This window comes from Mastigoproctus giganteus, chromosome 4, assembly GCF_048544385.1.
Source record: "Mastigoproctus giganteus isolate SK-2022 chromosome 4, ASM4854438v1, whole genome shotgun sequence".
Taxonomy (NCBI): domain Eukaryota; kingdom Metazoa; phylum Arthropoda; class Arachnida; order Uropygi; family Thelyphonidae; genus Mastigoproctus; species Mastigoproctus giganteus.
This window is the reverse complement of record NC_143578.1, coordinates 3,718,846-3,733,618: the sequence shown is the minus strand read 5'-3', so window position 1 is coordinate 3,733,618 and position 14,773 is coordinate 3,718,846. Positions and strand designations below refer to the sequence as shown.

At 40.8% G+C, this 14,773-nt stretch overlaps 1 protein-coding gene across 2 annotated transcripts in view; it reads right to left on the bottom strand.

The window, feature by feature from the left end:
• Positions 1 to 14,773, bottom strand: part of LOC150086342 (rho GTPase-activating protein 44-like) — a 412,704-nt gene that overhangs the window by 61,941 nt on the left and 335,990 nt on the right. For both annotated transcript variants that reach the window (XM_090371315.1, XM_090371316.1), the window contains exon 12: positions 13,944 to 14,024. In XM_090371315.1, the coding sequence (XP_090227441.1) occupies positions 13,944 to 14,024 (81 nt within the window). The remainder of the gene's footprint in view (positions 1 to 13,943; positions 14,025 to 14,773) is intronic.

The window sequence follows — 14,773 nt, the reverse complement described above, 5'->3', positions numbered from 1 at the left end:
GAAGATCCAAAACGAGTTTTTTTGTTGTTTTTTTTTTTTGTTTTTCACCAACCCCTGGCTGAATTGTTAGATGCCAAGCATGATGAGATTTCTAACAGATTAGAAAGAATACTTGATGAGAATCAACCGAAAGAGCAAGCTGGCTTCAGGACAGGATTCTCAACTATGGATCACCTTCACGTAATATCACAGCTAATGGAGAAAGCAAATGAATATAAAACACCATTATGCCTGGCATTTGTGGATTATGAAAAGGCATTTGACTCCATACAGCATAAGGCAATGTTTCGGACACTGGAAAGACAAGGCATTGATACCCCATATATTATGATTTTGAAGAAAATATATGAGTGTGCTGCCTCCTTTATTAGACTAGACAAAGACAGTAGGAAATTTAAAATTGAGAAAGGAGTTCTTTTTTTTTTTTTTTTTTTTTATGTGAACCCCAAACACGAGAGGTATTAGAACCTATAGTACTTAGTGCTGTGCTTGGGTTGGAGGTTGAGAAGACGAAAGAAGATATTTGACACTGGACTTGAACTTCTGTAGATTGTAATTTTCAGGAAATACATATGAAGGAAGGTTGTTCCAGAAAATGGCAGTTGAATGAATAAATGAGGAAGATGAAAAGTTGGTTCTGTGGGTTTGAAGTTGGACAGTAAATGGATGTTGGCTGGTGGCGGCACGTGTTCGGACTGTTTTGAAAGACAGAGCGGGAATTATAGAAGCCAATTCAGAAGAACAGTGCTCATGTAAGTATCTGTAGAAGAGGCATGCAGCAGAAACAGTGCATCTATGAGAAAGCGAGTGGAGAGAATCTGTTAGAGATGAATCATTAATTAACCTAACTGCCCTCTTCTGAATGGAATCAAGAAGCCTGAGAGAGGTTTTGGGGGCACCACCCCAGATGTGGGAACAATATTCCATGGCAGGGCGGATTTGCGATTTATACAGAGTGAGCAGCTGTTTGGAAGAAAAGTAACGCCGAGAGCGAAATAGAAAACCACGTTTTTTAGATGCAGAGGAAGCAATATTTGTAATGTGCTTGTGCCAAGAGAGATTAGAAGTCAGGGTAATCCCCAAAAGAGATATATCATTTTTCCTAGAAATTGGAGTGTCACTAAAGATAAGCATAGGAGCAGAAGAATCCTTTTTGCGAGATATAAGACAAGACTGAGTTTTAGAAGGGTTGAAATCAACTAAGTTGTCTTTGCCCCACTGGAGAATTACCTGAAGATCGGCATTTAAGGAATTGGTAGCAGATTTTCGAGAAGTTGAAGCTGATTGAGCAGGACGAGGTTTCTCAAAATGGAAAGTTGAATGCAATGTGCTATCATCGGCAAAACTATGGATAGGATTTCCAGTCAATGGAAGAAGGTCATTGATAAACAAGAGGAAAAGAGTGGGGGAAAGAACTGAACCTTGGGGGACACCGGCATTAGTGGAGAAGTTAGAAGACAGAGACCCATCTACCATCACCCTCAGTGAGCGATCAGAGAGTAAATTGGATAACCAATTACTAAAAACAGTTGGCAAACCATAAGATGGAAGCTTGTTTAGAAGACCTTTATGCAAAACATGATCAAAAGCCTTTGAGATGTCAAGAGCAACTACTTGTGTTTCACCGAACCTTTCCATTGAATTAGTCCATAAATGGGTAACATAAGCCAGAATATCACCAGTGGATCGACACTGACGGAATCCGTACTGGCGATCGTTGGTCAGACGGAAGGTTTCTAGGTAGTTTAAGAGTTGGTGGTTAATTGATTTCTCCATTACTTCAGAAAGAGTAGAAGTAATTGCAATTAGCATTAGCATTGGCATATGATGCAAGAAAGCAAGCTTATTCAGCATCAGCCAAAAAAAAAAAAAAAAAAAACAACCCACTCCCATTTCACCCCTCCGTTCGTTCGAATTACCTGTCCAGTTGAGCTTTAAATTTGTTTAGGCTATCAACTTCAACAACAAGTGATGGAAGTCGGTTCCACCAACCAACCACCCGCTGGCCAAAGGCAAATTTCCGCACATCTATCCGACATCCGTCCTTCCTCAATTTGAATTTATGCCCTCTGAGGTGATTATTCTGAGAAAGATGAAGAATCCCATTGGCATTGAGCATGCTCAAACCATTCAAAGCCTTATACACCTCTATCAGATCACCTCGCCGGTGCCTAGTCTCCAGACTCTGTAATTTGCAAAACTTAAGCCTTTCTTCGTAAGAGCAACCCTTTGTTCCATTTACTAATCTTGTTGCCCTTCTCTGTACCCGTTCCAGCAGCTCTACATCCTTCTTGAAATGAGGCCTCCAGACCTGTATACAGTACTCAAGATGTGGCCTTACCATTGCCTTATACAAGGGAATAATCACCTCCTTATCCCTGCTAGAAAAATTCCTGTATATCATTGACAAGACACCATGAGCTACTCTTGCAGCTCGTCTGCACTGCTCAGAGAACTTCATATCTGCCTGCACAATTACCCCCAGGTCCTTTTCATTCTCCACCACTGTCAGAGTTGATACATTGCTCTGGGGTTACTGTTTCCCATATGCAGCACTTTACATTTGTCGATGTTAAACCTCATTTGCCACCTCTCAGCCCATCTGTTCAACCTTTCCAGATCCTGTTGCAGCAGCATAGCGTCAGTATTGTCCTTAACGACCCTGCCAACTTTTGTATCATCTGCAAACTTGGACATTAAACTTGATATCCCATCATCAATATCATTCATAAACACCGAAAACAACAACGGACCCAACACTGAACCTTGAAGAACTCCACTAATAACATTAGTCCACGTTGAGCAGTGTCCATTGATTACCACTCTCTGTCTTCTGCCACTCAACCATCCCCTTATCCATAGCAGCAATTTGCCTCCAATGCCACACTGCTCCAATTTGTGCAGCAGTCTTCCATGTGCAACAGTATCAAAAGCCTTTCTAAGATCCAAATATATAATATCAAAGTTATTCCCTGCATCCAGTTCTTTTGTGACTACATCATAGTATCCAATCAAATTGGTCAGGCAAGACCTGCCCTTAACAAAACCATGCTGCGTCTGAGCTATAACTGAATTCTTGTCTAGATGATCCTGCAGTGCTTCTTTAACCAGTGCCTCCATTAATTTACCTGGAACAGAAGTTAAACTAACAGGTCTATAATTACTTGTGTCAGCCTTTGATCCTCCTTTGTGAATTGGGGTTACATTTGCACATCTCCAGTCTATGGGTACCTCCCCTGAGTCCAAAGAAGCTCTCATAATTATGGCTAGGGGTTTGCATACTTCCTTTGCTGCCTCCTTTAATATAACTGGATAGATCCCATCCACCCCAGGTGCCTTTTTTATGTTTATCGTCAACAATCTCTCCTCCACTTTCCTCTCAGTTATTACAAAATCATCCAGCTCACTGCCAATGTTTACTTTACCTACATCATTCTCCTTCCTGAATAACTCCTCATGCGTGAATGTAGATGCAAAATACTCGTTTAGATTGTTAGCCACCTGAGCAGGATCCTCAACTGTTGAACCATCAATATCCAGTGGACCAATCTGATTCATTACTTTCCTTTTCGAGTTCAAGTATGTAAAGAACTCTTTTCTGTTTTTCTTTGCATCCTTTGCCAAGGATTTTTCATAGTCTGCCTTTGCCTGCCTAATCTCCTTTGTGACTTGGTTACAGACCAACTTATATCTATCATAGGCTTCCATGTCACCCATTAATTTGTATGTATCCCATGCATTTTTCTTCTCTGCCACATGTCTCATTAGTTCATCTGACAACCATTTAGGCCTAAACCTTGAACAATATTTCTTAGTTGGTATGTAAAGCCTGGTAGCCTCCAAGATTAGTTCTTTGAATGCTTCCCATTTTGAGTTTGCTGTTGGTAACATCATCAGTTGGTCCCACTGTATAGAATTTAAATACTGTCTCAGACCATCATAGTCGCCTTTACGAAAACAAAAACCCTTCCCTTTACCTCTGATGGTAGTTACCCCCTTGAGTAAATCCCACTTCAACACACTGTGATCACTGCCACCTAGTGGTTCATTTATCTGCAGGTTCTTAATGCATGAAGAATCACTACTGATAATCAGATCAAGAGTATTGCTCCCTCTTGTTGCCTCACGAACATGCTGATGTAGAAAACAATCATCCAATAAATCCACAAAAGCCTTGCTAGTGTGCGAGTGACCAACCCACAAATTCCAGTCAATATCTGGGAAATTAAAGTCCCCCAGTATAAGACTCTCTGATTTACTGGCCCACTCTATTTCCCTGTACAATATCTTATTATACTCATCAGAGTCATTAGGCCTATAGCACACTCCTACTCTCAATTTTGATTTCCCTATGCTTATGTCACACCAAACTGACTCGACACTGCCCTGTCCATCGATGTCGACTGGCTTCACTTCCTTGGACTTTATGTGTTTCTTAATTAATAGCATAACCCCTCCTCCCCTCCTGTCCTGTCTATCCTTTCTATACACATTGTATTCCCCAAATTCCAGTTTCGCATTACTTATATCTGTGTGACACCACGTCTCTGATATCCCAACAATATCTGCCTTTGATGTTTTGAGCAATACCTCAAATTCATCAAATTTATTTACCAAACTCCTAGCATTGGTGTACACGCAGGTATACATGCACCTGTTTCTATTCTTAGCTACCCTAACACAACCCATGTGTTTACTTGTACCGCAATGACTACCAGCAGTCTCTGAAATATCCTGCATCTTGTTTTTCAGACTTCTGCTCATTTCAATAGAAGCAGTGCAAGAATCACTTCCACCTCTGCCACTGGCTACTGTTAATCTATTAGTCCTTGTATCCCCCCCCCAACTAGCAGTTTTCCGACCCACCTAACACTGCCTCGACAGCATCAGCAAAAATTCTTGCACCCTTTCTATTTAAGTGTATCCCATCCCTGTAGAAGCAATCTCTCCTGTTAACAAGTACAGTCCAGGCTGAAAAAAATTCTACCCCTTGAGCCTTGCACAATCCCTCCAGGGCCGAATTGATCGACAAGGCTCTCATCATATACTCCCTCCTATCGTGTCTGGGCAGAATTGCAGACACTTTCAAGTTCAACCCTAATTCACGGCTTTTTTTCAACAGTGACCTGTACTTGCTAAGTAATTCCGCCGGTCTCCTACTCTTAATATCATTAGTGCCAACGTGTACAACTATATCACCTTTTGTGCCCTTAAAAGATGATATCCGCTCTACAACGTCATCAACCTTTGCCCCTGGCAGACATACCCTGGTCCTATTCCACCTAACCTTTTTACAAAGTATGTTCCCCGTTTCCCTGACAATAGAGTCACCAACAACTACTAGTTCCTGTGGGACCAGCGCATTCTGCCTAGGGGGCTGCTTCTGTGTTGCCTGATGACCAAGTGCAAGCTCTGGCGTTGATGTGGGCAGCTGAGAGTTTGATGGGCCCCTCAATTTATTTCCTTCGAGGGCATCCACCCTGTCCTTCAAGCTCTCATAAAGGCCCATAACAACGCTGAGTTGTCGCCTGATTTCCTTGCACTCCTTACATCGTGCACACACAAAGACATCCCCCTTGGCAGTATCATGTCCCGTACCCGACTGCTCCGCAAACATCAAGCAAACAGTGCATTTTAATAGACTGTGATTCAGAGGGCAACTGCCCCCCTCAGTTCTCCCCTGAACCACAGCACTCCCATTAGCTTGGGCCTTTTGCTTTGCTGCTCTGGTCAGAGTCATGATTCCGATTTAATTCAATAAAATTCAAAACAAAAATTAAATCCTTAAGTTATATCCCAAAACAGTTATGTTATATATATATTTTTTTCGGTATCTAGTGTTTTCTACGAGTTCCCTTTATACAACTTCCGTATCACGTGTACCACTATAGTTATGTATTAATTATTTGTTACGATTAAGTCGTTATATATATATATATAGAGTTAAAAGTACAATTTAATTGACAATAAAGTTTATCAAGATTAATAGATTTACTGATTAATTGACAATATTATATTATGCACTATACGACACTAAGCTTATGCTATGGTGTAAAAATGGCGGGAATTCACGAACGGTATTTCTACGGACTCATAAGTATTGATTAGCTTCCAAATCTCGCTATCTCAATTTAGAATAAACTAAGGATCCTGACTAGGTCTATAATCTACTTATAGAAGATAATTTGATATAACAGTTGGTTAATAAATCGACTAAATTTGGTTAAAAAAAAATTTGGTTTGTGACACGTGGATTTGATACCGTTACCGATACTAAGTAATATCTACAAAATCTCTGTCTAAGTTAAACTTTAAACTAAGTATCGTAACTAGGAATATAAAGCTACTCTAGAAAATAAGTTAATATGACAATTTAAACTAATAAAGCAGAAAATAAATCAGGAAAAACTTCTCTGTTTGAAGAGCTTTAAGGAGCAATGTCCGCACAGGCTAACCTCGCACCCAGACCAATGGGACGATAATTGGATGGGAGGGATTTGTCACCCATTTTAGGAACTGGCTGGATATGAGCAAATTTCCAAGCAGAAGGAAAAACACCTTTGGAATAAGAAAGTGAAAAAAGGCGGCAAAGAATAAGAGTAAGTTCAGGAGCACAGGTTTTGAGAAAAGTTGAGAAATACCATCAGGACCTGGAGCTTTCCTAGCATCAAGATTCATCAAAATTCTTCTGATATCCTTTTGATGGAAGACCACAGGAGGCATTGAATGGAGCGTGTTGGGAATGGTGGGAGGTGTTTTACCAAGATCATTAATACATGAGCTGGAAAAAAAATGGGATGCTAGCAGGTCAGCTTTATAATTGGCTGAAGTGACAACAGAACCATCTGGTTTGGACAGAGGTGGGAGCAGAGATGGGCAAAAGTTGCGGCCAATAGCTTTGGCAAGAGACCAGAATGCTCGGCTACCATTAGGGCAAGAAGCAAGTTTTCTACTCTTAGCCTGTTTGAACTCTAGTTTGGACTGATTAATAACTGCTTTACAATTGTTGCGAGCTTTGGTGTAGGCAGAAAATGAAACTGAAGAACTAGAAACAAGCCAATTACGATATGCAACATTCTTCTCTTGGACAGCCTTAGCACATTTATTGGAAAACCAAGGTTTAGATAAAGGATGAGATTTTAAAGTGGAGTGTGGGATAAAGGATTCCATTCCTGCAAGAATAATTTCACTGACACGACCTGAGCAGACGGTGACATCAGAAGTTTTGAAACAGTAATCCGACCAAGGAAAAGAAGAAAAGAAGTCTCGCAGGTCATCCCATTTTGCATTCTTGTAATGCCAAACAACACGAGGTTGGGAATAGCCATGAGATAAAGGGTCCATTGGAGAAGAGACAATCACCAAGTTGTGATCTGAAGTGCCTAAAGGACCTCTCACTTTGACCGTGTACTTAGAAGGGTTGTTTGTGAGAAAAAGATCAAGTGTATTGGCTGTAGGATTGTCCGGTATTCTTGTAGGTAAATGAACAATCTGTGCTAGGTCATTGGTTATTGCAAAACCCTCAGCATCTCGACCTGCTGGGTCGGTGTGACTAGAAAACGGAAGCCAGCAGGAGTTGTGAACATTAAAATCACCAAGGAAAATTACCTCACTGTTAGGAAAGTTGGACTGGAGAAAGTCAAGTTGCAAAGAGAGGAAGTCAAAGAGCTCCAAGTGATTGGTGGAGTTGGGAGAACGGTAGAGACAACAGATGAATTTGACACAATGAGGTAGAGAGATTTTAAGCCAGAGAAGGTCAAAGAGAGGAGATTCCAAATTGGCCAAGTCTCTGACAGGGAATATCAGAACGGACATATGCACAAGTACCACCTTTGAGGCGAAAGGAATCATACAGCGAATAATTTGGACATCTGAGATGAGCAGTAGTTGAATCAACCGATAACTGAGATTCTGTCAGAAAAAGTACATGGGGTTTGGCAGACTGCAAGTGGAAATGGACATCGTTGCGATTAGAATTGAGACCACGTATATTTGTGAAATGAATTAGGAAGTCCTTGGGAGGTTTAGATCTTTTCGCAGATAAGCTTGCTCTATTAGTTTGACAATTCATGGTGTATTTAATAGTAAGAAAAAGTGGGTGGGACATGCTGTATGAAGTAATGAAATTTTTGGATATGGCATACATGTGGTAAGAATATACCCAGATCCTTGACATAACGTGGCCTCGACAATGCTCCCCGCATACACACTACTCGGACTCCCTCCAGTCACTATCTGGCAGAGTAGAGGTAGCAAGATTATACACTAGCTGATCCGGAAGCCTCCTAGAGAGTTACCAATAGGTTCGGTCCGGTGTACTAACTAGCGGCCGGCCTGCGAACACCGTTTTAGAGCTGTACCCTCGAAATGTAAGGAATATTGGATCTCGCCACGATCTTCATCATAACCTCAAAAATCATCAATCATACTGCATGGTGGAAGAGATAAGGAAGGGTTGACCGGAACTTAGCTCTAGAGACTAAACATGGGTTCCACCACTTCAAGCCTCCAATAAGCAAAGTGGTGGTATTTCACCGGTTGACGAGTCATCTACCACCTAGTTCGACAAGGAGACACAATATCTCCGAAGCTGTTTACTGCTGCCCTTGAGGAAGCTTTCAGAAGATTAGACTGGTCGCAGAAAGGAGTCAATGTGAACGGAGAGTACCTAAACCATTTACGATTTGCAGATGACATTGTGGTCATAAGCCACGATCCCAAAGAATTAGAGGAAAATCTTAATCAGTTATGCACAGCTAGTAAGGATTTAGGACTAAAGATGAATATGGCTAAAACAAAAGTAATGATGAACAAGTATGCCACAGAAAGGGAAATAATGATTGAAGGAGCAGTAATCGAAAAGGTGTAGTCATATACTTATCTGGGACAAGTCATTAGCTGTAATAATGATAAATGGATCGAAGTCAAGAGAAGAACAAATTTTGGATGGATAGCATTCAGGAAATATAGTCACATACTGAGGAGCAATATCCCAATTTATCTGAAACGTAAAATAATGAACCAATGTATACTCCCCACCATGACTTATGGAAGTGAAACTTGGGCACTCACCAAAAGAATGGAAGAGAAGCTGAGAACTACATAGCGAAGAATAGAACGAATTATATTGGGAATCAGACTGTTAGATAAGAAGAGAAACACATAGATTAGGCAGCAAACTCAAATCAGGTCCTTGAGGTTGTCACAGACATTCTGTCAGATATGCCAGACAAGCTGTTCTTGCTACCTGGGAGTCTAAAACGCTGATGGAACTGATATTCGGGTGACACTCAAGTCAAAGTGGACCCAATTTCGGCGAAGTCCTGACGGTCTATGACAACCAAATCCTCTGCTTGCACCTTCACGATGGTGGGACTGTTAGTAATCCTGGGTATAACCTTCATGCATAAGTACATGGTGGGTGACCACCCAGGTGTGAACCAACGTAATCAGGGGTCGAGGTGTGGCGCCCACACCACATGGAGGAACGCCGCCCCTCTATGTTACCAGGCAGTACTAGGTGGTAGATGACTCTCATCAACCGGTGAAATACCACCACTTTGCTTATTGGAGGCTTGAAGTGGTGGAACCCATGTTTAGTCTCTAGAGCTAAGTTCCGGCCAACCCTTCCCTATCTCTTCCATCATGCAGTATGATTGATGATTTTTGAGGTTATGATGAATGTCGTGGCGAGATCCAATATTCCTTACATTTCGAGGGTACAGCTCTAAAACGGTGTTCGCAGGCCGGCCGCTAGTTAGTACACCGGACTGAACCTATTGGTAACTCTCTAGGAAGCTTCCGGATCAGCTAGTGTATAATCTTGCTACCTCTACTCTGCCAGATAGTGACTGGAGGGAGTCCGAGTAGTGTGTATGCGGGGAGCATTGTCGAGGCCACGTTATGTCAAGGATCTGGGTATATTCTTACCACATGTACGCCATATCCAAAAATTTCATTACTTCATACAGCATGGCCCACCCACTTTTTCTTACTATTCAATACACCATGAATTGTCAAAATAATAGAGCAAGCTTATCTGCGAAAAGATCTAAACCTCCCAAGGACTTCCTAATTCATTTCACAAATATACGTGGTCTCAATTCTAATCTCAACGATGTCCATTTCCACTTGCAGTCTTCCAAACCCCATGTACTTTTTCTGACCGAATCTCAGTTATCAGTTGATTCAACTACTGCTCATCTCAGATGTCCAAATTATTTGCTGTATGATTCCTTTCGCCTCAAAGGTGGTACTTGTGCATATGTCCGTTCTGATATTCCCTGTCAAAGACTTGGCAATTTGGAATCTCCTCTCTTTGATCTTCTCTGGCTTAAAATCTCTCTACCTCATTGTGTAAAATTCATCTGTTGTCTCTACCGTTCTCCCAACTCCACTAATCACTTGGACCTCTTTGACTTCCTCTCTTTGCAACTTGACTTTCTCCAGTCCAACTTTCCTAACAGTGAGGTAATTTTCCTTGGTGATTTTAACGTTCACAACTCCAGCTGGCTTCCGTTTTCTAGTCACACCGACCCAGCAGGTCGAGATGCTGAGGCTTTTGCAATTACTAATGACCTAGCACAGATTGTTCATTTACCTACAAGAATACCGGACAATCCTAATCATACAGCCAATACGCTTGATCTTTATCTCACAAACAACCCTTCTAAGTACAAGGTTGAAGTGAGAGGTCCTTTAGGCACTTCAGATCACAACTTGGTGATTGCCTCTTCTCCAATGGAACCTTTATCTCATGGCTATTCCCAACCTCGTATGGTTTGGCATTACAAGAATGCAAAATGGGATGACCTGCGAGACTTCTTTTCTTCTTTTCCTTGGTCTGATTACTGTTTCAAAACTTCTGACGTCAACATTTGCTCAGATCGTGTCAGTGAAATTATTCTTGCAGGAATGGAATCCTTTATCCCACACTCCACTTTAAAATCCCGTCCTTTATCTAAACCTTGGTTTTCCAATAAATGTGCTAAGGCTGTCCAAGAGAAGAACGTTGCATATCGTAATTGGCTTGTTTCTAATTCTTCAGTTTCATTTTCTGCCTACACCAAAGCTCGCAACAATTGTAAAGCAGTTATTAATCAGTCCAAACTAGAGTTTGAACAGGCTAAGAGTAGAAAACTTGCTTCTTGCCCTAATGGTAGCCGAGCATTCTGCTCTCTTGCCAAAGCTATTGGCCGCAACTTTTGCCCATCTCTGCTCCCACCTCTGTCCAAACCAGATGGTTCTGTTGTCACTTCAGCCAAGGATAAAGCTGACCTGCTAGCATCCCATTTTTCTTTGAGCTCATGTATTAATGATCTTGGTAAAACACCTCCCACCATTCCTAACACGCTCCATTCAATGCCTCCTGTGGTCTTCCGTCAAAAGGATATCAGAAGGATTTTGATGAATCTTGATGCTAAGAAAGCTCCAGGTCCTGATGGTATTTCTCCACTTGTTCTCAAAACCTGTGCTCCTGAACTTACTCCTATTCTTTGCCGCCTTTTTTCACTTTCTTATTCCAAAGGTGTTTTTCCTTCTGCTTGGAAATTTGCTCATATCCAGCCAGTTCCTAAAAAGGGTGACAAATCCCTCCCATCCAATTATCGTCCCATTGCAATTACTTCTACTCTTTCTAAAGTAATGGAGAAATCAATTAACCGCCAACTCTTAAACTACCTAGAAACCTTCCATCTGATCAACGATCACCAGTATGGATTCCGTCAGTGTCGATCCACTGGTGATATTCTGGCTTATGTTACCCATTTATGGACTAATTCAATGGAAAGGTTCGGTGAAACACAAGTTGTTGCTCTTGACATCATAAAGGCTTTTGATCGTGTTTGGCATAAAGGTCTTCTAAACAAGCTTCCATCTTATGGTTTGCCAACTGTTTTTAGTAATTGGTTATCCAGTTTTCTCTCTGATCGCTCACTGAGGGTGATGGTAGATGGCTCTCTGTCTTCTAACTTCTCCACTAATGCCGGTGTCCCCCAAGGTTCAGTTCTTTCCCCCACTCTTTTCCTCTTGTATATCAATGACCTTCTTCCATTGACTGGAAATCCTATCCATAGTTTTGCCGATGATAGCACATTGCATTCAACTTTCCATTTTGAGAAACCTTGTCCAGCTCAATCAGCTTCGTGTTCTCGAAAATCTGCTGCCAATTCCTTAAATGCCGATTTTCAGGTAATTCTCCAGTGGGGCAAAGACAACTTAGTTGATTTCAACCCTTCTAAAACTCAATCTTGTCTTATATCTCGCAAAAAGGATTCTTCTGCTCCTGTGCTTATCTTTAGTGACACTCCGATTTCTAGGCAAAATGATATATCTCTTTTGGGGATTACCCTGACTTCTAATCTCTCTTGGCACAAGCACATTACAAATATTGCTTCCTCTGCATCTAAAAAACTTGGTTTTCTCTTTCGCTCTCGGCGTTACTTTTCTCCCAATCAGCTGCTCACTCTGTATAAATCGCAAATCCGCCCTGCCATGGAATATTGTTCCCACATCTGGGGTTGTGCCCCCAAAACCTCTCTCAGGCTTCTTGATTCCATTCAGAAGAGGGCAGTTAGGTTAATTAATGATTCATCTCTAACAGAGTCTCTCCACTCGCTGTCTCATAGACGCACTGTTTCTGCTGCATGCCTCTTCTACAGATACTTCCATGGGCACTGTTCTTCTGAATTGGCTTCTATAATTCCCGCTCTCTCTTTCAAAAGAGTCCGAACACGTGCCGCCACCAGCCAACATCCATTTACTGTCCAACTTCAAACCCACAGAACCAACTTTTCATCTTCCTCATTTATTCATTCAACAGCCGTTTTCTGGAACAACCTTCCTTCATACGTATTTCCTGAAAATTACAATCTACAGAAGTTCAAGTCCAATGTCAACAAATATCTTCTTTCGTCTTCTCAGTCTCCAACTCAAGCACGGTACTAAGTACTATAGGTTATAATACCTCTCGTGTTTGGGGTTCTCATAAAAAAAAAAAAAAAAAAAAAAAAGGACATTCTTATCAAAACTAAAGAACTAAAATGGTCTTGGGCAGGACACATAGCTCGAAGACATGATGACAGATGGACTAAGAAAATAACAGAATGGTATCCAAGAGGAGCTAGAAGAAAACCTGGAAGACAAAGGTGGAGATGGATAGATGAAATTCATGAGTTTGTGGGTAGTAAATGGATGGCCAGTGGAAAGTTGGAACTGGAAAGTTGCTGGAGAGGCCTTCATCCTGCAGTGGATTGAAAATGGCTGATGATGATAATGATGTGTTTGCAGTCTGAGCAAGAGAAAGAATTCCATTCAAGACATTAAATATTTCAATCAGATCTCCTCGCAGGTGCATAGTCTCCAGACACAATTTGCAAAACTGAAGCCTTTCCTGGTAAGGGTACCCTTTCCTCACCAATCTTGTTGCTCTTCTCAAAACCTGTTTTGACAGATACATGTCATTCCTAAAATGAAGCTTCCAGGCCTGTATGTATTCAAGATGTAGCCAAACCACCGACTATACAAAGAGATAATCAGTTCCTGATCGCTGCTGGAAAAATTTCTGTATATCATTGACAAAACCCATGAACTGCTTTGGAAGCCAGTCTGCACTGCTCAGAGAACTTCATTCTCCACTGCCCTCAGCATGGTACTACACAGCTGGTATTTAATCTGGGATTACTGCTCATCATATGAAGTACCTTGCATTTGAAAATATTCAATTTCAATTGCCACTTCTTAGCCCATCTGCCTAATTTTTCTAGACCAGTAATTGTATATCAAACTGATATACAATTACTGGTAGAGAAAAAGGGGGGGGGGGGCTAATGAAAGCAATTAAAAATAAAAAGCAATTCACTCTTATTATTCAAATATTATGATAGACTTATGATTTTTAGAAAGTATGTGCACAAAGATAGTTTTGTAACTAAAATAATTCCTACCTGAGATTGTGGTTGTTTGGTTCTGGAAGCTTACGAACAACTTGCCACATGGCTTGTAGACGAGCATCAAAGTCAGATATCCTTTTTAAAATTCATTAAATAGAATATTTAATAGGCATAGCATTACTTATGAAAATTGCTGTCAGTATCCTAAAATTATGTGTGCATGAATCAAAAATTACACAATTAAGAATATTATTTTTTATCATATATAAAAAATCATATGAATGATAAAAATCATATGATAAAAATTCATATCAACTTTTATCATATGAATTTAAATGTATAAATATATTAAATAAGATGTCTCCATATGAAAATTTTTTTTTCAAATTTCCTAACTTTTTCCAGTACCTAAATAACTTAATATAGTGATGCTACCAATTCTATGGGAACCAACAACCTATTTAGTACGCAATTTTTTTTTTTTTTTTTGTTAGTTGTTGGCACATAGGCTTCTGTGGCCATAATGAACCTCCCAAAGTTTTTGCATTTACTCTGATCCAAGCCAGAGGCGGGATTCGAACCCACGACCTTTGGGTTGCCAGGCAGACACTTTACCCACCCAGCTAGCCCGGTCGGCAGTACTTGATCCAGCCAAAAAAGAACAGTCACCTGGACCTTTTTTGCCTTAACCCAGCCAGAATAATTGACAATACATATGCATGTACTAGATTCCAGGATTTCTACCCATTCAGAAGATGGCATTCACAGAAGAAATGAGATTCAAAAAAAAAAGCTAGAAACACATATTATCTCAGATGTAAAAGTAAAGATCAGTAAACAAATTCCTGTCTAACTCACAGTGAATTTAGATTCATGAGTTGACA